The 26,031-nt window shown below is 38.4% G+C and overlaps 4 protein-coding genes and 1 pseudogene across 7 annotated transcripts; 4 read left to right on the forward strand and 1 right to left on the reverse strand.

The window, feature by feature from the left end:
• The first annotated feature begins 1,147 nt into the window (after window positions 1–1,147).
• LOC137711402 (uncharacterized) lies at window positions 1,148–5,488 on the forward strand. The gene is made up of 4 exons (XM_068450641.2): window positions 1,148–1,482; window positions 1,881–2,716; window positions 3,780–4,220; window positions 4,629–5,488. Exons 2-4 carry the CDS (start codon window positions 1,885–1,887, stop codon window positions 4,802–4,804), a joined length of 1,449 nt encoding a protein of 482 aa, XP_068306742.2. The 5' UTR covers window positions 1,148–1,482; window positions 1,881–1,884; the 3' UTR covers window positions 4,805–5,488.
• Window positions 5,489–6,436: 948 nt separating this feature from the next.
• LOC137712449 (GTPase ERA-like, chloroplastic) lies at window positions 6,437–9,777 on the forward strand. 3 transcript variants are annotated; one of them, XM_068451520.2, is made up of 9 exons: window positions 6,437–6,964; window positions 7,072–7,217; window positions 7,600–7,740; window positions 7,814–7,930; window positions 8,028–8,153; window positions 8,598–8,696; window positions 8,801–8,902; window positions 9,168–9,248; window positions 9,446–9,777. In XM_068451520.2, exons 1-9 carry the CDS (start codon window positions 6,601–6,603, stop codon window positions 9,530–9,532), a joined length of 1,263 nt encoding a protein of 420 aa, XP_068307621.2. In that variant the 5' UTR covers window positions 6,437–6,600; the 3' UTR covers window positions 9,533–9,777. The 3 variants fall into 3 exon arrangements, with proteins under 3 accessions (XP_068307621.2, XP_088541875.1, XP_088541876.1); XM_088685749.1 differs by having other exon boundaries at window positions 6,497–6,964; window positions 9,404–9,663; XM_088685750.1 differs by lacking the exon at window positions 9,168–9,248 and having other exon boundaries at window positions 6,497–6,964; window positions 9,446–9,663.
• Window positions 9,778–11,749: 1,972 nt separating this feature from the next.
• LOC137724643 (mannan endo-1,4-beta-mannosidase 7-like) lies at window positions 11,750–14,867 on the forward strand. The gene is made up of 5 exons (XM_088685752.1): window positions 11,750–12,201; window positions 12,706–12,900; window positions 13,131–13,253; window positions 13,653–13,855; window positions 13,930–14,867. Exons 1-5 carry the CDS (start codon window positions 11,869–11,871, stop codon window positions 14,336–14,338), a joined length of 1,263 nt encoding a protein of 420 aa, XP_088541878.1. The 5' UTR covers window positions 11,750–11,868; the 3' UTR covers window positions 14,339–14,867.
• A 4,670-nt stretch (window positions 14,868–19,537) lies between these two features.
• Window positions 19,538–21,924, forward strand: LOC137708995 (putative pentatricopeptide repeat-containing protein At3g47840 pseudogene; annotated as a pseudogene).
• On the reverse strand, window positions 21,878–24,707 carry LOC137709003 (lipid phosphate phosphatase epsilon 2, chloroplastic). 2 transcript variants are annotated; one of them, XM_068448152.2, is made up of 5 exons: window positions 24,234–24,704; window positions 23,808–24,033; window positions 22,883–22,956; window positions 22,239–22,462; window positions 21,878–22,124 (listed from the first exon to the last, which is right to left on the reverse strand). In XM_068448152.2, exons 1-5 carry the CDS (start codon window positions 24,576–24,578, stop codon window positions 22,094–22,096), a joined length of 900 nt encoding a protein of 299 aa, XP_068304253.2. In that variant the 5' UTR covers window positions 24,579–24,704; the 3' UTR covers window positions 21,878–22,093. The 2 variants fall into 2 exon arrangements, with proteins under 2 accessions (XP_068304253.2, XP_088541879.1); XM_088685753.1 differs by lacking the exons at window positions 21,878–22,124; window positions 22,239–22,462 and adding an exon at window positions 22,473–22,791 and having other exon boundaries at window positions 24,234–24,707.
• Between the last annotated feature and the right edge of the window lie 1,324 nt (window positions 24,708–26,031).

A 26,031-nucleotide genomic window follows, 5' to 3' on the forward strand; every position in this document is an offset into this window, starting at 1 on the left:
TCCAGGATACTCCTCTAATGCAAATGGAGGTGATAGTCACCCTCAAAGTTTAAATGGCATGCAATTCTTTTTTTTTTTTGAACCTCATTTTGTTGCTCTCTTATCCACTCTCTCCTAGCCGGAGTCTTAATCTTTGAAGTTGCTCTTATTCTCAAGAAAACCTATCCCATCTTAGGATACATGTCATTTTCACAACTTGAGTACTTGAAAGTTGAAGTTAATTAACTCAATACATGCCCACTTTATTGCAGTTAAAACAGGTGTTTACGTGGTTTTTTTTTTCTCAAAGAAAAAAACTCAACAATTTCACTTTAGGTTTTTTTTTTTTTTTTTTTTAATTTTGTTTTTTTATAAATTTTTAACTTATTAAACCTATTTTGTAGTCGAGTGAAATGATGACAATAACCTTAAAAACGAGAGGTTCTTGTGTCCAACTAGTCGTATGCATGTCCACAAATTATTTTTGATCGGGTCACCACATTAGCTCTGGCAATATATACCACGACTAGTTAGCTTGACACTAAATGACACGAAAATAATAGGTTCTTTGTTAACTAGTTAATGAGGCGGGTCTTTATCTGGCCACTCGTTAAGATAATGGGTATGACACGTAGACGACACGAACAAGACCCGTTTGCCAAGTCTAGACATTAGGCATGATAGTTTCTTGCATGACCCATTAAATTGACACGATCCATTAACGAGTTGGGTCCATATCGGATCGCCTATCAAGAACCCGTCAAGATAGTAGATTTAACATAACACGATCTGTTAAGATAACGAGTATGACACAAATACAACTTGTTTGCCAAGTACACCCTACATGCATGAGGTGGGATAGGGGGTTCTTGTGTAACTTAAGGTTTGACCAACAAACTTTTTTGAACAATCGATATTATCTACATTAAGGGAGAAGAGGTGAGTTTAGTCTCACAATGGGTTAGCAATAATGTGGTTCAATTGCCTTTGGTGAGAATCGAACCTAAGACTTCTCACTTACAAACAAAAAGAAGTACCACTAGACTATAGTACTAGTTGGCGGTCTGACCAACAAACTTTATACTCTATCTTTGAACAAATGGTAATTGCAAAATAGAAAAAGTTAAAGTAGCATTGTGTAAATTTGAAATATTTGCAAAAGCTTGGTGTACACTTCTAGGAATAGAAAAAGGGACGTTTGAAATATTTGCGGGGACCGTGTGAGAAGGAGGCTTCAAATAGCGAGCGAGAGAAGCTCTCAGAAAAAGAGGCGGTCGTTGCGATAGATTTCAAGACCCATCCAACCAACTCGGAGGTTCAAATATTCTCTCTCATTTGGTGAAAGGAAGAAGAAGGTGGTGATGAAACCCCATAAAACCTAAAAATCTCGATAATGTTTCAGCTCTGCAATTGCACCCTCTCCTCTTTCTTCCGCATCGTCCTTCCCTTTCTTCCTCTCACCTGAACCCCCTTCTCTCTCTATCTCTCTCTTTCTCCTCCCTGGTATGCATCTTACTCTATCTCCGATCTTACTTTTCTGTTTCTGCATCTAGTTTTCATTTCATGTTTTTTATGTGTATTTTTGTTTGTGTTTGGCTGATGAGAATCGGCGTCTCCCCGAAACCTGGAGGATTTTCTGATTTTTTTTTCTCGGCAACCAAACATAGCGTTAGGATTCTTCCAGATTCGATTTATTTGCTTATTTATTTATTTATTTATTTATTTATTTATGATTAGTCTGTTTATTGTTCTTGAAATTGGAATTTGTGCGGCTTAGGTTTTTAATTGAAGAAAATGAATCGGATTATAAGTGTTTAATTTTTGGATTATAACTGCACAGCTAGGATTGTATTTATTTTTTGTTGATTTGGATTTTTTATGATGATGAATTGATGATGCAGAGCCATGCCGACTTTCACTGTCATAGCTTTAGATAGGTTGTTAGAACCTGGAGCTTCTTCCAAATCTGCTGACATGTCATCTCTTCCAAATTCCAATTCGAAGCCTCTTTCGAGTTCAATGCCGGTTCCTGACTCCAAGCTGGAGAGGAGGAACAGCACCTCCGTTGTGGAGAAGAGGCCTCATCGACCTCAGATTAGGCCGGCCCTCTATGCTACTCCGGAGGCCACACCGCTCCCGGATTCGCCCACTTCATTTCCTCCCTCACCTTACATCATCAACCACAAGCGCCGTGGTCCAAGGCTTATGAAGAGTTACTCGGAGCAGGATGTGTCCTTGCACCAAAAAGCTGGAGGTGGAGAGAAGCTCAATGGGGATGTCAACCGTGCGGAAGCCAAGGCGGCAAAGCTCAATGGGAATGTCAGCAATGCAGAGGCAAAGGTGGCAAATTCGCCTATTGATGATTTGAATACTTTTACTTTTCAGAAGCCTGTTGAAGTGCATCATTCAAACGGTGTCCATCATTTTGTGAGCAGTAATGGGCAACTTAGAGGCAGTAATGTGGAACTAGGTAGTAGTAGCGAGCATGAAGATAACTTCTATGTGTCCAACAAGAGAAGCAGTAATGTGGAACTGAGTAATGGTTCTGCTAGGGAAGATGATTTGTTGAAGCAAGTTGCCATGAGTCCAGGGAGAGATAGTGAACGTGAAGATTTCGTTGATCCGAAAGACTCCATGAGTGTCTCAAGTTACAACACTGATGGAGAGGGAAATTTTGGGGCAGAGCGTTCTGCACAGACCAGTACGCCCACGGGGGAATTTTATGATGCTTGGGATGGTATGTAGCTTTGCTTTTTTGGTTAATTTTATTTCCTTTCATTTGATTATTAATTTTTCATGAATGTGCTTTGTCCATTTATCTGTGAATTAATTGAGCATCATGATTGAAGATTGGAATATGCTGATTTTGCCATAGTTTGGTATCTTTACATAGAATATGATGTATATTTCTTTTCCCCCCTCTATATGTGTAGGGATGTGCAATTTGGCGGGTCATACTCATATATTTTCATCTCTTATGTAAATCTAGATTGGTGTTGAGCATGTAATCGTTTACTCTACCTTTTTAATTAATCACATTAGATACCTTGACCCATTCGTTAACTCTGTCGTGTTTTGGTTGACATGCATATCTCATGAATTAGAAACTCAAGAACAGAATTTTCATTTCGAACCAAACTCATTTCTTATATTTCATAAGGTAAGAACCACCTGATCCAAGTATAGCGAGAACTAATCTAGTGCGTTTGATATTCTTGTTAATAATTTGTATTATATTTGGATTCATATCAATTGATAGTTTACTCTAACTCGTCCTACCATACATAATAATTAATCCTAGCTTGTTATTTCGTATTGGGTTCAAGTTGTGTTACTGTTTTGTGTTTTCTTGAAAGTTAATCCTTTCCAGTTTATTTTCATAAAGGGTTTGTGTTGTGTCATACTGTTGCTGAAAATTGACATCTCTGTCTATATGACATATAAATGGTTCATTATTCATGAGATTACTACTAAATTGCTAATTATGATTAAGGGCATTCACATGCTGGTTCTCTAGAGATGCCCGACTATGTGAATTTTGAAATTGCATAGGAGGAGAGATTAAATTATGACATTCTATGCATGTCTTGTGTGTGTTTGAGAGCTTTTTGTTTAGGTTATGCATTAAAAGAACACTTCGTTTCTCCTGTTCAGAAGTTCAGTTTTAAATTACAAAAGGGTTTCCAAGTTTTGTATGCTTAATCTCTTAATGTTCTGTAATCCACCTTATTCTACTATGCACTACAATAATAAAGTTTTGGCATTAATGGACAACTTACTTTTATTGTTACTTTGTGTAGAACTTTCATCTGAGAGCGGGCAAGGGCAGCAGCTTTCTGTTTCTGACCTTGAAGTTGAATTGCGTGAAATGAGATTGAGCCTCATAATGGAGATAGAGAAGCGGAAGCAAGTAGAAGAATCCTTGAATAACATGCGAAGGCAGTGGCAGAGGATTAGGGAACAGTTATCTCTTGTAGGATTCACACTCCCTGAAGATCCCACTGTTGCAAGTGGTCACGAGCAACTAGGTTCTGATCCTGCAGAAGATCTGTGCCAACAAGTTTATCTCGCTAGGTTTGTATCAAATACTATTGGGAGGGGATTGATAAGGGCTGAGATGGAGATGGAGATGGAAGCTCAGGTTGAGTCAAAGAACTTTGAGATTGCTCGGTTGATGGACAAACTTCGTAACTATGAGGCTATGAATCAGGAAATGGTTCAGAGGAATCAGGATGTTCTTGGTGAGATTTCTATACCTTATGCCACTTGTTTATTTCTTGATTTCTAAGGCTTTAGTTAGTTATTCTATTGTTTATTAAATCAAATCATTTCCGATGCCTACCTCAGTCGAACTTGGTCCTCTTCCCCGTGTTTAACCCGGAACCCTCCATTAGGTGGAACATATTGTTTTATTAGTTTGTGGGATGCATTTAAAAATAATATGGGAACCCAGTCCTTGACGGGAATGTAACTGGAAATATTCTATATGGAAGTAAATTTTAACTGTTCTCTCTGTGCCCAAATATTGACTAAAATGCATCTGTGCACCTTCCTAATGCGCATAATGCAGCCCTTGGATCTAGCTCGCGTAATTAGCTCACCTAAGTTTCTCTGGTTTTTTTTTTTTTTTAAATTTTTTTATCATGTAGAGATGGCACGGCGTGACAGGGAGAGAAGGGAAAGAAGACAAAGATGGGTATGGGGCTCGATCGCTACTGCCCTGACTCTTGGCACTGCAGCCTTGGCGTACTCATATATCCCATCCAGCAGGGGATCGCCAGGCTTTGATTCTGAGGTTCCTGAAAGGAGTGATGCAGGCAAATGATAATCACTTTACGAAGCAACCGTGACCCAATGCCGTAACACAGGAGGAGAAAATAAAAGGTCTTTTAATATGCCACACCCTTTGTGGATCAACAAACATTCTCTCGCACTTTATACAAGTTAGATTTTCCTTTGATCTGAGGAGGTACGGTTCTACAGAAAACAATTCAAGTTTTGGCCATTACTGGCATATTGGAAGGTTTATAGATCACAAGTAGGAAGTCATAAAGTTTGAAGCTTCGGGTTGTCTCGAAGCGATTATACGCAATTTGTTTGCCCGTTAAGTATTCGGTTTTAGAAATAGTGCTTGTTCACGGTGCTGCTGCTGCACCAGTGCACAGCCCCTGGAACTTTTGGTCGAAGGCTATTTGACCTGCACTTTGATTTGCCCGTATTCGATTCCGTGTTTTTGCAATTTCAGTTTGAACTGAATTGGGTTTTCGCAGTTGATTCAGCAGCTACTTTTTTCCCTTTCACTCACCGGTCACCCTTATCAAGGGAATCATGCTTTGGCTTAAATCCTAACGACCAGATCTATTCGGCTTTTCGTTCACCCATAAGGAAAGTTGTAGGTTGTTTGCATGTTTTTAGTTCGTGAAGCAAAATATTTGATTTTGTACGTGTAAAGAGAGATTATTATTTGAGAAATTTTATTTAAATTCATGTAACCTCTTTTTACATCCAATTTGAAATTTTAAATGTTAATTGTCTATTTTACCCTATTGCATAATTACTATTAAGTACAAAATGAAATTAATAATAAAACTCAAATTTATCAATAAACCCAAATACTATAATTAAACCTTACGATCATTCTTTATTTATCTTACGTTCATTCTGACTAAAAGCCTAATAGCTCTCATAGAGAAAAATAAGTTTTTTTTTAATAGATGGATGGTGATTTTGAAGTTTTGAATCCTCCAACTAAGGTATGACTCAATTTATGAACTTTTTGTTCGTTTGATTTCAAATTTTTAGAGTTTAGAAGATGAGTATTTTGGTTTTAATTTTTTTTTTTTTTCAATCAATCCCGCATAGTTTGTTTATATTTCTGCAATAGCAAATTGCTGCAGTCGGTCTCCCACTGTTCAACTGCACCCCAAAAAACCAAAAAGACTTGCAAATATTGCAAGGACCTTGGATTCCATTTGCTTTTTCTGTTTTTATATTATTATTTTTTTTCTTCTCTGTCGGTGTAGTCTGATTACACCCTAAAATCATGGCATCAACATGAGTTAAAAAGTAAAGCAACGTCTCTTGATAGTATTATATACAAGCAAAAAATAGAGTTAAAAATCAAATGGGTGTAAAAATAAATCCACATATTGAATTAGATTTATAGGGATATATTAGGTAGTAAATTAGGGTTTAAAGATATATTAATAGTTTAGATAAAAATTAAATGAGTGCAAAGAGTAAGTTGAGTGTAAAAATAATTACATGAGTTTAAATAAAATTTCCCTTATTATTTTGTTAAAAGGGAAAAAAGAAACAAAAATAAGTAATTTTGCTCACCATTCTAAGTGGTGGTTATGTTTAACATCTTATTTGTAAATTATTATGTTAAATGAGTTTAAATTTTAAAATTTATATCTATAAATTATATATAGATATTGAAATTTAAATTTATCTAATAATGAAAGGTAATCTGAATACAATTTAACGTGAATACAGGTCCCAGAGAAAAAGGTAGAGAAAATGGGAAAAATAAAAAAACGGCGCCGTTTTAGAGGTTTATCCACTGGTAAGATATAACAGAGTGGGAGGAGAGTCATCAGAAACTCTGGAGCTCCGACAATGGAGCTAGTTCTGCATATGTCCGCAACTCTTCCCAGAGAAAACCCCCTCACCCACTACCGCCACTCTAAATTCCTCGCAACCCAAAACCACCACACCTCTCTCTTCCCCCGTTTCTCTATAAACCCACAATTCCAGCCAATATATCGAAGAAATTGGACCCCAAAACTTGTGTATGCAGCCACAAATCACCGGCTCGGGATCACCGAACAAGAACAAGCCCAGGAAGAAGAAGATTACGATTACTCGGGGGACGAGTCGTCGTTACTGTCTCTGAGTGAGAAGCCAGACAGAAACATGGCTTTGCTGGATGAGTACGAGATGGAGGAGCTCGAAGATGCCGCTGACCCGAATCATCGGAGCGGTAAGAAAATGATAAAATATCTTCTGGGTTTTGTTTAATTTTAGCAGAGGAGTTTTGGGTTTTATTTAAGAGTTGGCATTGTGGATTTGATTGAGTGAAAAATGCAGGGTACGTGGCTGTGCTGGGGAAGCCGAATGTGGGAAAGAGTACGCTCTCGAATCAAATGGTTGGTCAGAAGTTGTCCATTGTTACTGATAAACCTCAGACTACCCGGCATCGAATTCTCGGTATATGTTCTGGCACAGACTATCAGGTAGCTGATATTATTGTTGGTTTTGTTTCAGTTGTTTATATGCATTTGTATTGAAGTCTCATTGAAAGCTATGAGAAATGTTGTGGTTCATATGTTGTTATAAACTATAATAACGGTGTAGTTTGGTTACTTAGCATATAAGGAAACATAAAGGAAATGGTAAATGCGGTTAAGTTTCTGAGGGTTTGAGGTGTACCCATTTGATGGTTCCCCGAGCAGCGATTTTTGCTTCAGGATTCATATTTTTAGGTTCAAGGTTTAATTTTGTAGTCCCTTATAAATAAGAGCCAACTAGTATCTTGGTTCGGACAGAAATAATACTCTATTGATGGTTTCGGAAGTTTTGGTAAAGTATATGGCTTTGACATTGATATGTTTGCAGATGATACTTTATGACACACCGGGTGTTATGGAGAAGAGAATGCACAAGTTGGATTCTATGATGATGAAGAATGTTCGCAGTGCTGCGGTTAATGCGGATTGTGTTGTTGTTCTTGTTGATGCATGTAAAGTGCCTGAAAAAGTATGCTTCTTCATTTGTAGGATTACCTATGAAACTTTACCATCATGTCCTTAGATCGTTTTCTTGTTTCTAGATTGATGAAGTGCTGGAAGAAGGAGTGGGTAACCAGACTGAAAGCTTGCCACCCATTTTGTTGGTTATGAATAAGAAGGATTTGATTAAACCTGGTGAAATTGCAAAGAAACTGGAGGTCAGTATTTGTTTACATGTATAACTACACACGTAATTCTGGATCTTGTTGTTTAAGCTACCTGTTGAGCCTAAAATAAGAGTTACATCTTTTACAGTGGTATGAGAACTTTACAAATGTTGATGAGGTCATACCCGTGAGTGCCAAACTTGGACAGGGAGTGGAAGACGTCAAGCAATGGATTTTATCAAAACTTCCTTTTGGGCCAGCATATTATCCGAAGGTACTTGGAATTTCATGTTATAGACTCATGGTTGCCTTTCCTTTCTTTTCAAACGGAATTTCTTAATGGTGTTCCTATTTTATGGCTGCGAATGTTCTATTCTTGCCTTATCCCAACCATCAGGAGTCGTGTCGAAATTGCACAATGGTTATGAATGTCATAAGACTATCCATACAATCAGACCTCACATTCTAAGGGAACATAGAATTAATAAAAGAAAATAGCTTCAGTTGTAGGTTTTCTGGCATTAGTTTCACAATGCTTTCCATCCCAAAGAAGAAAACTATATCAGTGTAGAACTTTTGAAAGTTAGTTCCTTTTAAGCAGGAGTAAAAATCCATCTTCTGTATGCTTATTCAAAGTGGATATTTAGACGTCAAGAATATCCACAAGTGCTATTTTCATGTATGGAAATACTTATCTTTATTCTCTATGAGTCCTTAGGACATTGTCAGTGAGCACCCAGAAAGATTCTTTGTATCCGAAATTGTTCGAGAAAAGATCTTTATGCAGTACCGCAAAGAGATTCCTTATTCATGTCAGGTATGTAGTATAGAAGCTCAAAAGGTTTGGCTTGTGAGGAATGGTATCCAATCCCTAGAAAGAAACAGAATAAAATGATAATATTTATAGTTTCTTTTCTCCAGGTGAATGTCGTGAGCTACAAAACTAGGCCAACGGCAAAAGACTTTATACAAGTGGAAATTGTCGTTGAAAAAAACTCACAGAAGATCATTGTTATTGGAAAAGTAAGTAATCTTCAGTTGCAATACTGTGTCTACTTTTTTTTAGCTATTATGAAATAATAAGCTGGAAGATGAAATTTTCAAGTGCAAATGCTTGCAAAAGGACGTGCAAATTATATTCAAATTAATTTATCTTTTATTTACTTGATCAAAGATTTAATATGGGGTGTAAAGGCATGTATCACACAAAGCCACAGAGCTTTCATGTGCCATCACTGTAGGAAGAGATAGCTTGTCCGCTGATTTTGTGTCCTGAATAATTTCGTAGGAAGGGAGAGCTCTGAAACTACTTGCAACAGCTGCGCGGCTCGACATAGAAAATTTCTTGCAGAAGAAAGTCTTCCTAGAGGTGCCAAGTTATACCATGAACAATCTTTGTGCACAAACTATGTTAACTTTATCCTTTAATTGGCCATTGTCCTGCACTTAATGCATTGTCACCGTGGGCAGTTCAGCTGCTGCATTATCTCCTCACTTTTACTTTTTTCGGCATGTCTTATATAGGAAATATCCACCTTACAGGACTATTATTCATGCTTTAAACAGGTTGTAGTGAAGGTTAAAGAGAATTGGCGGCAAGACGAAGTGCTTTTGAAGAATTATGGCTATGGGGGTCAAATTCAAACATTATGATGTCAGGGCCAATCCGTATCCATTGGAGTACACAAGTGACGATGGCCGTATCATTTTGCCACAAAATCGTATGTTATCTCTGAGATGATTTTGATGTCGTTGATTAACGTAGATGCCTCCCGTTTCTTTTTGTTATATGGAGTAGGGTATATTGTAATCTCATTGGGAAGATAGTCTCAAGCATTCCTGTAAGGCTGTAAAGCAATGGCATTTTCCCAAAGCCAAAGATTTTGTTACTTGTAGAACCCCCTTCAGTCTCTCTCTCTCTCTCTCTCTCTCTCACACACACACACACATGTGGGCTCAGTAAGCCCTCTAATCTTGCATCCCAGGCTTTTTAGAGATGCATGTCACTGTTCAAACATATGCACAATGGCCCAGAACGAACGTGGCATATATTCCGTATGCAGTTAGTGTGCCATTGTGGCATTTCGATTTAATAATATGAAAGGGCAAGTGTTAAACCCTACACTCCCACGATGCCATTTGCGTTGCAATGGCATCCCAGAAGTGTAGGTAAGTTTCCCATAACGTGGGATGTTTGAGGCAGTTGAATGGTGGGAGGCATCGTCACTTTAAGTGATGGTCAGACATGACTTTGCCTTGCCACGTGTCACCATCATGTCAAGACCCGCAGATGGCGCCAATTTAATGTAGGTCAAAGCCAAAGAGTCAAATTTTGACAAAAATAAAAGAAGCCAAAGAGTCAAAACAGATATAAATGTTGTGCGAAAAACTTACCTAGAAAATGATAATGCGTGTGGTGGCCCTGGTGGGTAGATAAGGAAACATAAAAAGTTAAAACCTTAAAAAAAATTAAAATAAAAAAAATGCTCGAATGGGTGTTGGTTTCAAATTTTCATAAACAACGAAAATGAGAAGACATTGAATAGATAGTAAGTCATATATAAATTAAGAATTGGTGTCTTTTGTCGTCTGTTTAGTAAGTTGTATACAAACCACGAATTGATCTCCAAATGTAGTAGAGAAAAAGAACGGAACTTTTCAGCAATACTGTACTTGTTTCTTGTATTGTAACTTGTAACCATACTAGTGTTACTGGTGTTTCTGAGACCATACTAGTTTGAGGATTACTAAATCTTATACTTGAATACAGGAACGAAAATACAACTCGTGGTATCGTCCATGAGTCGTAGTTACGATTAAGACTTGCCTTTAATATTACTTTGAAAACGTTTTCAAACTTAGTCTTTCAATGAACTCCACATGTTTGCCATTGAAGTTTCCATGGACATAAATCTAGCAAATAAATTTGGAACCATAATATTTTCTGCATTGTTGGAACAAGAACAGGTAGCCGAGTGTTTGACTACGGGACTAAAATTTATTTGGCGTCTACCTACAAATGTTGCATTGAAGCTCAGCAAAGAGGACAAGGCCTCCTCTTAGAGTAAGTTTGGGTGAAGAAAATGGGAACTTTAACGAAAAACTTCCGGTACTGTTCACTTTAACGAAAAATCATATTTTTACACAAAAAAGTCAATCCTGATACTATTCACTTTACCTTTTATTTTGTCTTTATTGTTAAAGCTCAAAATTTTCAAGTTATTTTCATTAGTTTTTGTGAAGAAAATTTACCATGAGGATACAATTGTATAAGGAAAATGAAATGTGTTCATTTTAGGCTTTGGTTTTGAGAGATTCTTGATTAGAGTCTTTTGTGTTATGTCATTCGTCTGCTTAAAATACACATAAAAAGGTTGTAAGACGGACGACCGCTAGGTGGGTAGGGTTGGGTGGATGGTTTGCTGCCAATCTTCCTAAACGCGCATGGGTGAAGCTTAGAGCGTTTGAAATTGATCACTACATCGTATAGCATGGTACACGATCGCGCTGTTTTTTCTGGTCCTTGCACTTGGGATTCTCTTGTGTGTGTCTAGGGCGGAGAGATGACGTGGCATGGAATACACCTAAATACAGGGAATCCCCCCCTAGTGCCGTGTGTGTCTTGGCGAACGAATGAAATGGCACCAAATAAACCTTAATGCAAGGACTTTCTGTATGCGAACAACTTACAAGACATGGGTACACATCATCTGCGTCCCATGCCTATGACACAATGACATGCGGACAAAACTTTACACATTTCTTATTTCATTGACACAAGATGCAAATGTGACGGTGTACCCATGTCATAGGTGACTTGTCACATATGCCCCTACCAAATTCGGCGGTTCCGCTGCTCTGCTGCATGGATTACTAGTTTCCTTCTTCTCTATTTATTTGCACATTTGCAATTGTAAAACAAGACAACCAAATTCACCTCCAAGCTTTTTATCCAACTGCAATAACATTACATCTACATTTTAGAGAAGATGAAGCATCCTTCTATTGCTCTTCTTTTAGCAATTATAATACACCAACAATGTTTTATTAGTCCCATCCATGTTTCAGCAGCAGGTGATGATTTCATCAGAGTAAGGGGAGTGCATTTTCTTCTCAACGGCAGCCCTTACTATGCAAACGGCTTCAATGGCTACTGGCTCATGTATGTGGCTTCTGACCCATCTCAGAGGCACAAAGTCTCGTCTGCTTTCCGCGAAGCAACTAGCCACGGACTCACCGTGGCTAGAACTTGGGCTTTCAGTGATGGAGGTTACAGGCCTCTTCAGTTCTCCCCTGGCTCCTACAACGAGCAAATGTTTAAGGTTCCTCTCTCATACTTGGTCTGCTTTACTCTTTGTTTTTCCTATCTGTCACTCTCGACGCCTATGATTGGATTGGATAATTCACTGAACTAGGCCTCGTTTGGTCTTTACAATTGGATTGGAATGGATAATGCACTATATTGAAGTATGCATACAGTGAGTTACCAATTCCAATTCACTCATAGTTACCAAACAAGGCCTCAAGGTATGCTGAAGTAAGAAATGAAGGCCAACTATCAAAGTTTGTCCCAAATGAAAGAATTAGATGGATTAATTTTATAACTATAAGGTGTTGATCCTACCATTTTGTGTGGATTGAATGAGATGAGTTTCATTCACAAGTGATCCATCATCCATCTAATCCTAGGCCATTTCTTCTTTCAACATACTTTGAATTTGCTGAGTTATCTAATCCAATCTTAGCCACCACGGGCGCAAAAGATTTTTGAAGTTTGCACTAATGGTGGGTTTCGTAAATGTTTTCCTTCGGGTTCTGGTTTGAAGGGGTTGGATTTTGTGATAGCTGAGGCCAGAAGATATGGGATTAAGCTGATATTAAGCTTGGTAAACAACTATGAGAGCTTTGGAGGAAGAAAACAGTATGTGAATTGGGCAAGAAGGAAAGGGCAGAACTTCACATCTGATGATGATTTCTTCAGGAACCCTGTTGTGAAGGGTTACTACAAGAACCATGTAACCGTAAGTGAAAGCAATAAGAACTCATTTAGTCTCTATGATTGGATTGGATAACTAATAAAATCCCACGTAAGTTGAAGATACGAGTTACTCAACATACCTTGGGTATAAATATATTATCCAATCCAAATCCGATCCTAGGCACAACGATCCTTGAGAGTATGCGACGAGCCTTTTCTGTTTATGAATATGCATGATCTTCATTTCTAATTTTGATCCATTTTTTTTTTCAGGCTGTTGTTAACAGATATAACACCTACACTGGAGTTCATTACAAAGATGACCCAACAATTATGGCCTGGGAACTTATTAATGAGCCTAGATGCTCAACAGATCCTTCAGGAAGGACTATTCAGGTTAAAAAAACAAGATACTGACTATCAAATTTCATCTTTCTTAAACCAAGTTTCAGGAAAAGCAAAAATATAAACTAATCATACCTCTTATAGAGGATAAGGCTGCCTGACTAGGATAACTTTCACATCGGGTGGGACGAATGTGAAGTTAGGTGAGACTAAAATACAGGGAGTCCCATGTTTTTGTGAGAGCTGCCTTATAAATGGAGTGCTGGTGGTGCCCCTGCACAAGTTTTTCTCCTCGAGAATCAGAATAAATGCTAAATAGCAAAGCATAGATGGATAATATGCTAATTACCAAAATTGCAGCTACCATTTTTATGTGTTGTGCATTGCTAATTTAAGATGGATTTTTTCTTTTCATGTCAGATTTTTACTAATTGGTGTTCATACTAACAGGCTTGGATAATGGAAATGGCTTCACATGTGAAGTCAATAGATAGAAACCACTTATTGGAAGTTGGTCTAGAGGGATTTTATGGACAAGCAATACCTCAAAGGATGAGTCTCAATCCTGGTTATAATATTGGAACAGACTTTATTGCGAATAATCGGATTCCTGGGATCGATTTCACAACAGTTCATTCTTATCCTGATCAATGGTAAACATTCCTTAACTTGCAGGATCATGTCAACTTTCTTAGCGGTGTACTTATACCGGTTTTTGCTTGAGCAGGTTGGGTAGCTCTAATGATCAACATCAGCTCGCTTTCTCGAACAACTGGCTCAACACCCACATCCAAGATGCACAGAACATTCTTCAAAAGCCGATATTCATCGCGGAGTTTGGGAAGTCATGGAAAGATCCCGGTTTCAGCACCTACCAAAGAGACTTGCTCTTCAACACCGTGTACTCCAAGATATACTTTTCGGCGAAAAGAGGAGGAGCAGCTGCCGGGGGACTATTCTGGCAACTTCTCACTGAAGGCATGGACTCTTTCCGTGATGGATACGACATAGTTCTGAGTCAGAGTCCCTCAATAGCAAATGTGATTGCTGAACAGTCTCACAAGCTCAATCAGATTCGGAAGATCTTTTGCGCGGATAAGAAATGCTCGGATGTGGAAGAGGGCAAGGGCCATTAGAAGGGATGAATGGTTGGGTAGAAACTGTTGGTTTTATTTATTTAGATTATAAATAAACATAATCCACCAAATAGGAGATGGATTATGATAACATCTTTAATTATTTGTTATAATTAAAATGCAAGGAATATGCTTGGTATTATGGGCTTGCCTTAGCATCCAAGCCTTCACCCTAAACCCTAGCTAGACCACTATAATAGAGGTCTTAAGGAATTTCCTCCTCACTCACAAAACCCTCCCAAACACTCGGTTCACCAAGATGGAGGGGGAGACTTAAGAGGAAACTCTTAGAAGCAATTCCAAGTAGCCAAGTCACCGCCCTATGTCTCAAATTTGTACACGAAAGCCCAAATTCATGCGTGTTCGTGGTTCCTCGCTCGAGACGGTCGTAAGAACAAGAAGGTTGTTTGACATAAGGTTTTTCTGCTAAGTATAATCCCTAAATCTTGAGAGTATTTATATATGTTGCATATTCATATATTTCTAATAGTGGTATTAGAGCTAATAGCTCTTGTTTTTCGCCATTCAATTGATATATGAGCTGAGAACCTTCATCAATACTGGATGTGGCTTGAAACTACATAAGCCATAACATACAAAAAAATGTATTGTGCAAGAATCCACAATTCCCTTTTTATTATTTATTTACTTTACTAAAACAAAGACACTCTAGTAATTGCCGTAACTATAGTAGTTGTCGCGTCATGTGGAGACTCACGACCACAACCTTTTCTTTTATGATTTCACTTCAAATACGAGTTGATCTCCAAGTTGGATGTGAGACACAAGCAAAGAAAATTAAGAAGCTATGGAGTTTGATCGAGTTCTTAGAAACTTCTCAGTTTGTCCTAGTGGGACTTATATATAGAAGTTCTTGGATGTCACCATATGAGCCACTCTTGAACTCAAGGACATCTTGGAAGAGAAAGAAATGCCTTAAGACTAGGATATACATTTCAAGTAAAATGAGAGAAACAATAATTTTTTTCTATAATAGTATGGAGTGCTATGTCATATGATATGTGACTAAATTTTTTGTCTTATGCAAGTTGAAAAGAATTCTATGATGCGCTTGATATTGATATGAGCGATCATAAATTATGAGCGATCATAAATTAACCTAGAGTTTATTGTGTTCGTTAAGCGAAATTTTGAAAATACTTGTGTGATTAAATGAAGAGAGTTCTTTAATATCAAGATGGGACCATTGCCCTCTCTATTGGCCACCTTGATGTGGACTAGAGACATCCCTTAAGGATGGGCAATGAAAAGAGAAATAAAGGCAACATAGTATGAGGTGATGCACCTAGATGTTCTCTCAAAGGATGAGAAACAAACTTATATTGACTAACCCACTTTATATAGAGTTCAAGTTAGCCATAAACCTTGAGGGTAGGGTACGTAGGGGGCGTAGCTTGAAGTTTGAAGACGAAGTTTGAAGGATCTTGCAAAGACTAGATAGCCCAGAGATGAGAAGCTATACTAGAATGCAGAAATGGAACTGCTCTAGCCCACGCCTAAAATTGCTTTAACCAGAAATGATTGTTTCAATTAGAAGTGCACAAAGAAGATGCAGTCCAGAGACGCATCTTAAGCAACTAGCATGGTTAAAACCATGACTAGAGTTGCTTTTTGACATTATGATTGATGTTTACTGCCTCATTTCATACATGGAATTGAAATGATGCAAACACATCTTTATTATGTCACCGGACTTTGAATGGGTTCACTCACACGAACGCTTCACCTTGGCATCTTTAGATAACGAGCAAGTTGAAACATTCATGTCCTAGACACATATAGTGCATCCGGACATATCCTGGGCGCAGAGAATGCATCCCGACGCGCGCATTACTTAATTGGTACAACAAAGAATGCACGTGTATTATCTGATATGTCACCTTAGAGAGCGAGGCCATCTCCAACCGAGCTAGCCAAATGGCTATAGGGCTAAAAATAGCTCGGAATGACATGAAAACCGTCTCCAACCAAGGGCTAGGCCAAAGGGCTTGTGGACCCCACCGGCCCAAAACCCCCAAGTCAAGCCAGCTGGCCATTTCTAGCCAGCCAGCCAGCCCTCCAGTCCGACCCACTTGGCGTCAGAATGTCAAGCATGACTTTGTGGCAGGTGTAAGAATACCACGCTTTCTTTGTTATTGTGCTTTCTTTATGCCAAAGGGTGTTTCAATGGACAATTTTCTAACTCAAGACGAACTACAATAGAATATCAAAACAAGTGAGATGAAGGAGAAAGAGAAGTAATCTGGAGAGTTACTCACTTTAATGACACATGTCACTTGAAATCCCATTCGACAAATTATTGAGATTACATAAAGATAAGAAATCTGGAGAGTTACTCACATTAGCAACACGTGTCACTCGAAATCCTATCCGAAATATTATTGAGATTGTATAAAGATAAGAAATCAGGAGGCTTATTCATTTAGCGACAAGTGACACTCAAAATATGTCTGAAAATCTTATTTTAATATGGTAATTTAATTTAATTAACCATATTAATTCAATTAAAATAATAAATTTTTGAGGAGGTTATGTTTGGCCTATGACTCTTTGGCCCCCTCGATTGGAGATGAGTTTTTTTTGTCAAGGGGCTATGTTTGGCCTATGGCTCTTTGGCCCCCTCGGTTGGAGATGGTATAAAATATAGTTTGGCATTATTCATTAAAATATAATTTCTTGCAAGGCTATAGGGCTAAACATGGTCCTTTGGCCATCCTTTGGTTGGAGATGGCCTAAGATGAGACCTTATGATGGAGAAGGTCGATCTTGGCATAATTCCTGTAAATATTTCCATGACTCCAAGTAGCCTGGTTATAGCTGAATGTGAATTGTCTAATATAGGAGCCTGGATGGCATCCATGCTAAGAAATTCAGGTCTAATGCTAGCATAGCAACTGCGCTCAGAGTCGTATGACGCACCAAATATATGTTTCAAACAAATTGATATGCTCGTATTTGAAGTATGAGATTACGTCATAACATACATGTTTGAGACTAGAGTCAGACAACCATATGTGCTTAAGTTGACCAAAAAATAGTTAGAGTAATGAATAAATCACTTCTTCAGTACTGTGTGAGCCACTGAATGGATTAAAGACTATGTCAGAAAGAGGATACTTGCCGACTGTTGTTTTAGCGTACTTACTTGAAGACACTCATCAATCATTACTGTCTAAGGGGTGTGTCTAGGAAAGCGGTCAAGTCTACTTGAACTGACATGAGTGCTTAGGAAAGACTGTTTGTCATTACACCACTTTAATGTAACTCATTAGCTAGCCAGCATTTGCGTAAAAGGCGAGAACATGATTACATTTAATAACATGATTACATTTAATACTTGAGAGAAAAGACATTGCTTTTTCACGAGGGATTAAAGAATGTCTTGTTCTGAGTTTTAGAAAAACAATTTAGGGTATAGACGAAACGCTATCGAGAGAACGTTTTCATTGGCTATGCAAATAGTTTAAAGTTTTCTGTTCCTATGCTATACATATTTTCGTTGGGTCGCGTCTTAATCCAGTCTTTGTGAACGTCAGAATGTTGGGAACTTGGGATGATGACAAGTGAATGTGAACGTGAGGACGCCACTCCTATTTGGGTGAGTGGGAGATGTTAGTTTTATTTATTTAGATTATAAGTAAACATAATCCACTCAAACAGGAGATGGATTATGATAACATCTTTACTTATTCATTAATAATTTAAAATACAAGGAATATGCTTCGTATTATGGGACGCCAAAGCATCCCGCACGCAAGCCACGTCCGAAATTCCCAAGGAAATTTACCACGGTGAAAGTGGAGGCTCAAATCAAGAGGAAACTCCTAGAAGCAATCCTAAGTAGCCTCTCACCACCCTGCGTCCCAAACCTGTACACGAAAGCCCCAATTCATCATGTGTTCGTGGATCCTAGCTCGAGTATGGTTGTAGGAATAAGACGGTTGTTCGCCTCATCCGCTTGGTATAATTCTTGAGTGTATACATACATACATATATATATATACACACACATATATGTGTGTGTGTGTATACACTCTTTAAAAAGGCAAGCCTATAGGAGATTGATCAAATGCATTACACTTGTGAGGCTTGCTGTTATGGTTTCTCTGTTAGAGATGATTCGGATGAACTTTTTCCCTCCAGGAAGGAAACTTGTGTTACACGTATAGTTTGCACTTTTCTTTGCCCTACATGTCTCGACGTCTCGTACTTATGTTGTCACTTGTCAAGTGTGAAGTTGGTTTTCCAGGAAGTTTTCTGGTTTGTAGAAAACCAGACAGCTTCAAAGTCAAACATGTTATTTCATTCTGTCAAGCTTGTAATGCTGCTGCAAAATGAAAACCCTAATTTGTTCTTGTGTTGCTCTTTGTGGGATGAAATCTCGAGGCTACAATGGTTGGAGATCGATGTGACTTAGAGTTTTGTAAGCCTGTTAAATCTCAAGGCATGTAGCATATCGCTTCGACTATGGAGCTTAATATTCAACTAGAGTTTTTTAGTGTGACTATCATGAATTTACGTGAAGTTACTAATCGATTTATATTATAACATGTGAATTTATTTATTATTACTATTATTATCATAAATTGATGTTATATTAATCATGTCGTCTATTTATATTGTAACACATGAACTGTCACATCCAAAAGTTTTCTTATGCTATTACGAGTGTTGTTCATGGAACACATAGAACATGAACTCATGACCTCTTCAAACACAATAAATTTTAGGGTTCATTATGAAACCATCATGTTGGGGTTTTACAAATCCACTCACGTTATAACAATATAACATGTGTTTTATTTATTGATACGAAACACATTATGCATGCTATATTATAATATATGAACTAATAACGTTACGCGTCTGTGTTACGAGTACAACAAATCCACTCACGTTATAACAATATAACATGTGTTTTATTTATTGATACGAAACACATTATGCATGCTATATTATAATATATGACCTAATAACGTTACGCGTCTGTGTTACGAGTACACTCGGAAAAGTGCGCTCAAACAAATTAGTCTCCCTCGGTGCCAAACCAGTCGCAGAGTATTTCTGATTGAGATTGAGTTAATCCCATGTCCATTAGACAACAATAGCCAGAAAAATATTCCGCGCTTCTAACCTGTAGGCGCCAAATGTCTCTCATGGTCGCTCGATAACCAGAACATGATTTTATCAATTAGACCTCATATTCGACGAATATTTACAGCTTCAGCCTTCGCTCACGCAGAATGCAGAAACCTTCTTCTTCCGGATGCAAAACCAGACCATCTACATCAGAAGACCCATTTGGGTAATCATGTAGATATGCTTGAACTCAACGCTCAATTAACGCAGCTAGTTAAAACCAGTAATGTTGGCGAAGCCCGGCAGATGCTCGATCAAATGCTTCCGAGAGATATGATTTCATGGACCAATATGACTTCAGGCTACGTTGGTCTTATGGGGAAGTAATACATGGATACTCGATGAAATCGGGTTCAGTATATTTGGTCTTCGTGGGCAGTGCGCTTCTTGACATGTATATGAAGATTGGTAAGATTAAGAAAGGATACAGGCTTTTTGACGAAATGCCGATAAGAAATGTGGTGTCTTGGACTACTGTTATAACTGGCTTGTTCGTGCCGGTTACAATGTAGAAGGGTTGGAGTATTTTTCTGACATGTGGAGGTCGAAGGTGCGGTATGACACATATGTGTTTGCTATCTTGTTGAAGGCGTGTGCTGATTTGGGTGCCTTGAAATATGGGAGAGCAATTCACACGCAAACAATGAAGAATGGGTTCGATGAGAGCCCAATGTGACAAACTCTCTTGCCACCATGTACAACAAATGTGGCAAATTAGACTACGGGTTGCAGTTGTTTGAAAAAAATGAGGATACTGGATATCGTTTCATGGACATCAATCATTACGACTTATGTTTGGACAGGTCAAGAGTACCGTGCAATCAAAGCCTTTATAAGAATGCAGGAAGCCGGTGTGAGTCCTAATGAATACACTTTTGCAGGCGTCATCTCTAGAGTTGCCAATCTTGTTAGAGTTGAATGGGGTGAACAATTGCATGCCCACGTTTTACACAGGGGTCTTATCTCTTTGTTGTCGGTGGGAAATTCCATTGTAACCATGTATGCCAAGTGTGGGCGTTTGGCTTCAGGTTCTAAGGTGTTTCATAAGATGAGCAGGAGAGATATTGTTTCATGGAGCACTTTAATTGCCGGGTATTCTCAAGGAGGTTACGGGGAAGAAGCTTTTCAGTTTTTGTTGTGGATCAGAAGGGACGGACCAAAACCAAACGAGTTTGCTCTTGCTAGTGTATTGAGTGTTTGTGGAAGCATGTCGATGCTTGAACAAGGGAAACAACTGCACGCTCATGTTCTGTTTGTCGGTTTAGAGTTTACATATATGGTACAAAGTGCTCTTGTGAATATGTATTCGAAATGTGGAAGTATAAAAGAAGCTGCAAAGATCTTTGATGTGACAGAACTTAGTGATATTATTTCATGGACGGCGATGATTAATGGATATGCTGAACATGGGTTCTACCGAGAAGCCATTGATCTGTCTGAGAAGATTCCTAGGGTTGGTCTGAAACCAGACTCGGCAACCTTCATCGGTGTTCTTGTTGCTTGTTGCCATGCTGGACTGGTTGATCTTGGTTTCCACTACTACAATTCAATGAGCAATGACTTTGGGATTAATCCTGCAAAAGAACACTATGGCTGCATGGGTGATCTCCTCTGTCGAGCTGGACGGCTAAGTGAGGCAGAGGACATGATCAAAAGTATGCCAGTTCAACAGGATGATGTTTTTGGTCCACTCTCCTCAGAGCTTGTAGGCTCCACGGTGACGTCGACTGTGGAAGACGTGCTGCAGATGAGATCCTTAAATTGGATTCGAGTTCTGCAGCGACTCACATTACCCTGGCTAACATGTATGCTGCTAAAGGAAAATGGAGGGAAGCGGCAGAAGTAAGGAAATAAAGGTCGAGGATCGACCTTCTGCATTTGTCACTGGAGATCGGTCTCATCCACAAGCTGATGATATATACAGTGTGCTGGAATTACTAGCTTCAAAGGCAGAAGATACAATTCAGAAAATTGGTTCTTCACTAATTGACGTTGAAGGTTAGCATTTAAACCATAAAAAATTTAAAGCTAATCTCTTCAGTTGGATGAAGCTACGTCAGACTACATGCAAGAGTCCAGTTTATATTAAGTGGGATCCTCTTAAATTTAAAGAAATCTATGGAACCAAATGAAATTGCATCTTTGGCTGACGTTCAAGGATAGGAAGTCGCATGAAAATTTGGATCCGGGGTCGCATTAAAAGGTCAGGCATTATCGAAGACATACTCTCGAAGAGGTCTCTTTCGGCTTTGTCAACATCCGAGGGCTCTGCATCTCTAATTCAAAGCATGCCGGGTTTAAAGGCTAGCGCGCTGGGTTCAAAGTGTTTGGATTGCATGTAAGTTTCACTCCTATACAATTAACTGTTGAAACAACAGATTTTGTTCAAACCATTTTGTCACTCCTTTATATGCTTTCTCAAATTTTTGTATACAATTTTTTTTTTCTTCATCCATGCATTTTGTAGCTGGATAATCGGAAGGCGTTCAACCCTCTGCATGTCACCAGTCAAATTTCTGATTCATCAACTAAAACTGACACTCAACAGAAATTTAAAATTACCGACTACTTCTTAGTCTAATGGTATTTCTCTTTTCAATGCCCCGATGAGGATCCTCCGCTATAACTATAAGAAAGAAAAAAAAAAAAGCAGAAACGTAAAAGCCAGAAGCATAAAATGAGATCTACTAGTGGAAATGCAATTTACCATTATATCAAATCAATGTACGTGGTTTTTCACCTTTCATCCTTGAGCCAATAACGAATTACATGCACAACAAATCCTAGACAAAATCCAGCAGCCCCCACAGATACAACTATTTGAACCCATAAAGAGGAAACAAATGCTTTCTCCACAAAAGAATTCCATGTCCAGAACCAAAAGATGGCGAAAATAGTTCCGAATGCAGCACCCACAACAATTTGGCTGAGTGTATGAAATTTTTGAGAGACTCGTAACCACGACTGCAAAGACAAATAATAAAGATATACATAAGCAATCTAAATCCCCTTCAGTTCTGTTTACTTCGGATCTACTATCTAGTCAAGGCATATTGTTGCTTGTTCATTCTTTGCATGTCCAGCATTTATTGAGTTGAGAATAGATTTGCTCGCCACCACACGTTAAACGTCATTGGATGAACTGAATTTCTGAGATTCGTGTAACGGATTATATTAAATCAAACTCATCCAATGACACATAATATTGTGGTAATGTTCACCATGGTGAGCAAATTTGTTCTTTTGGGTAGGGCATCAACTGAAGATCTTGAACACTCAAGTATGTAGCTGAGCTTTTGACCAAAAAAAAAAAAAAAAAAAAGAGTATGCAGCTGAGCTTCAAAGCATTATTTAACTGAAATCAACACATGATTGAATACTTACAAAATATGTACCAAACGCCAAGGCAAATGCAGTGACAGTCACAGAAATCTCATTGATCCCTAGCCATTCCACAACTGCAATAGCAGCACACATGTAAACAGCATTGGATGAGAAAATAGAGGTAGCAGATTGATATTTGACTCACAAAAACAAGAAAACTACATGCCAATTCTCATCAACACCAACAAAAACACTGCATGCCAGTTATTCTCATAAATTTCATCCGGTTGCATTTCATGGTATCAGAGCTGAGACAAAGTCACACCAGAAAATCCCCTAAAGATGTACTCTTCGACATATGTTAAGAATTTTGCTAACTCCCTCATATCACACAGATTGAAAAATGCGACTACAATCCCACATAGCTGACTCACTGTCTTCTGGAAAAATCCTAAAAATTTAATCTTCACGAAACTTTAGAGATAAGATTTAAAGGCAGGCATCATCAATCTAATGACAGGTCATCTAATTCATTCAATGATGAAGATTAGAAGACATCTTGACCCTTAGATGTGTCTAGACTCTAGTTGCTCGGCAGATGGCAATCATTAGTGCCTTAAAAACTGACTATTTTCCCCTAAATATTCCTCTGACCACAATTTGAAATTGTAAAAGTTCATAGCTGTCATTAGCATCCTTCCCAATGACATTATGCTGCAAACTGCTCTATGAAACTTAAGCTATCAAGGAAAGGATGAACAATGTATATTAAGCTCGCATTCCACGTCAACATGATTATAGTAGTTTACACCAATCAGCGTATTATATCTTATAAACATACATTTTTTCAAGCAACAAGATATACTCTAATCTACGGGGAGGTGGATTCAACTTGAGTGCAAGAGGGCGGGGATTCTTCCGTTAAAAAGCATACAACATTCAGTTAACGGAGAAACACAATATCAAGAGGGATAAGAGAGATTACTTGACCAAACAGTGAACATAACAATGTAGAAGATGGATTGTGCGTGGGAAGAAGGCATTCCGGGCTCAGATTTCAACGACGGAATTGGCCTCTCCTGGTTCAGTATCCTTTTGAGCATAACAGATAGGATTGAATTTACAACAGACCCCATTGCAGCCCATATGGCTTCTCCGTCATGCCTCCATAGAATCACCACAGCAAATAAAGCAGATATAATCCACTTGCTCTGCATCCAACCCAAACCAATCCCTTAACATCATTCTAATTAAAATAAAACCCGACAACTATAAGTTTTATACAAAAACACTTTAAGGTCGTGCTCTAATTAAATTAATTATTAGTACTACAGTATTGGATTTGAAGCGTTTTTCTCTAAGTCTATGTAAAACACCCAATACTAAACATGAAACAGGCGATATTACCAACCAGTCGATTGAGCTTCGATTCCAACCCATTATCCACAACCAAAGGACTCAACTCCGAAGTCCCATCAATGTAATCTTCACGATGAAGCTCTCCGCCGCCGTCTTCGCCATCGGCGTTTCGAAAAGGGAGCATCTTTATCAGCTCAACCATGGAGTTGGAACCCATGACTCTGCTCCTCTGCCCTGAAACAGCTTTCTTTGGAACAAACCCACCTGAGGAATCCAGTTTTTTGGTGGGAAATCTGGGAAAAGAAATGGGTTTCAGAGATTTGAGCCAACAAGAACAGCGGGGGAAGATTCTGAGATTTGGGTAGTGGAAGAAATTGGTGGCTGCTGATGGTGGCATGGTTTATTGATGGTGCGGGAATGGGGTGGGTAGGCTGAGAGCCATATCTCAACGTTTTTATGGTGGAACCGGAACAAGTAATAAATGAGCGGCGCATAATAGCGTTGGGTGGTTTTGCCTTGGGCTAGATCTGTCCCTCACACAACTCTCCTGGATCTTGCCTATAAGGTAAGATTTGCCGTTTGGTGTACTACAATATAAGTTTGTTGTTAGTTTAAATGGTGCATTTGTTGGGCCTTTGTTAGGTCTTGAGACTCACAATCAAAACTAATATGGGTCTGAGCGTGCCACCGTTATCTTTGTATATCATATTGTTCTTCATTTGTTATTAAGTGAGATGATTACTTGCGCCACAAGTTATTTAGACTTCTTAGTACGATTGGATTGTTTACAGATGAGTTAAGTCTGTATAAAGTTCTTTTCTTGCCTTGTAAACAAGGACTTTTACTCATAATATCATATGTCCAAATAAAGGGAGTTCAAGGTCCTTCAAATTATTTCTTTGATTACGGTTAACACTAAAGAAGCAAGGTTAATTAGTTTAGCAAGATTAACCATAGATGAAACCTTGAACGAAAAGCAGTCAAAAATGATATAGGAGTTGTAATCTTTGGAGATCTACCTTATGTAAGTACAACAGAAATGCATAAAACAACAACTCTACTTTATGTAAGTACAAACAGTCAGGTAAGAGTATGACCTTGTCAAGCAAGGTTTGTCTTCTTGTAACCATTTCTCTTTGTGTTTTACAGGGGTTGTAATCTTTGGAGAGTGAATTACAAATCGGGTTTACTAAAGGAATTTGATACTACAATACACGGGAAGGGTAACAGAGCTTCTAAAACTTGACAAAAAATGGCTTTCTATGGTGCACCTGCAGCTAAAAATGATAAAGTTTGAACAAACTAAAGCTTTATGGTTTCTTGCTTTGTTAAAGTGCAAAGTTGGATGTTTTTTTATTGATTGGTTGAGTATCCTTCTTCCTTGTGTCCTTCGTTGCTTTTAGACTCTCTAACCCGACTGTCCAAGCCTCCCCGTTTTGGTGATGGCCTCCAGAGCATGATGAGTCACCGTTTATTTACCTATCTATGCCCTTGAAAAGTACTTTTTGCTGGTGGTGAGTTGTCATCTGTCTGTCACTTCTCAAATAGGCTTGTTGCCTATTTCTTGGCAAAAATGATTTTCAATTCTTCCTGGGCTGCCAACTGTCTGAGCTTAATCCTCCTTCTATTTTTTGCATTCTTGGGCTTCCAATTGCACTAAGCCCAACATTAAATATCCACTCAAATAGGTTTTGCTGAGAAAAATTCAAACACGGATGTGTTATTTTCCGGGAAATTCCAAAATGGCATCAAAATATTATTTGTGGCACAATGGCAACATAATGTACATATTAAGGCATGACTCGTGGTGCTTTCGTCACTCATATTTTACCCTAATTTTTGGATAATAT

The sequence above is a fragment of the Pyrus communis genome, chromosome 15 (genome assembly GCF_041283825.1).
Source record: "Pyrus communis isolate YQ-2024b chromosome 15, ASM4128382v1, whole genome shotgun sequence".
In the NCBI taxonomy this organism is placed as follows: domain Eukaryota; kingdom Viridiplantae; phylum Streptophyta; class Magnoliopsida; order Rosales; family Rosaceae; genus Pyrus; species Pyrus communis.

Excerpts from the sequence above, each read along its gene's own strand:
- LOC137711402 (XM_068450641.2), top strand. The coding sequence starts at position 1,885 with ATGCCGACTTTCACTGTCATAGCTTTAGATAGGTTGTTAGAACCTGGA. Across the intron at positions 2,717-3,779 it reads ATTTTATGATGCTTGGGATG|AACTTTCATCTGAGAGCGGG; the intron begins GTATGTAGCTTT and ends TACTTTGTGTAG. Across the intron at positions 4,221-4,628 it reads GAGGAATCAGGATGTTCTTG|AGATGGCACGGCGTGACAGG; the intron begins GTGAGATTTCTA and ends TTTATCATGTAG.
- LOC137712449 (XM_088685749.1), top strand. The coding sequence starts at position 6,601 with ATGGAGCTAGTTCTGCATATGTCCGCAACTCTTCCCAGAGAAAACCCC. Across the intron at positions 8,154-8,597 it reads GGCCAGCATATTATCCGAAG|GACATTGTCAGTGAGCACCC; the intron begins GTACTTGGAATT and ends ATGAGTCCTTAG. Across the intron at positions 9,249-9,403 it reads AGAAGAAAGTCTTCCTAGAG|GAAATATCCACCTTACAGGA; the intron begins GTGCCAAGTTAT and ends TGTCTTATATAG.
- LOC137724643 (XM_088685752.1), top strand. The coding sequence starts at position 11,869 with ATGAAGCATCCTTCTATTGCTCTTCTTTTAGCAATTATAATACACCAA. Across the intron at positions 12,901-13,130 it reads ACTACAAGAACCATGTAACC|GCTGTTGTTAACAGATATAA; the intron begins GTAAGTGAAAGC and ends TTTTTTTTTCAG. Across the intron at positions 13,254-13,652 it reads CTTCAGGAAGGACTATTCAG|GCTTGGATAATGGAAATGGC; the intron begins GTTAAAAAAACA and ends TCATACTAACAG.
- LOC137709003 (XM_068448152.2), bottom strand. The coding sequence starts at position 24,578 with ATGCCACCATCAGCAGCCACCAATTTCTTCCACTACCCAAATCTCAGA. Across the intron at positions 22,957-23,807 it reads TATGTTCACTGTTTGGTCAA|TTGTGGAATGGCTAGGGATC; the intron begins GTAATCTCTCTT and ends CTGCTATTGCAG. Across the intron at positions 22,125-22,238 it reads TATTGGCTCAAGGATGAAAG|TTATAGCGGAGGATCCTCAT; the intron begins GTGAAAAACCAC and ends TCTTTCTTATAG.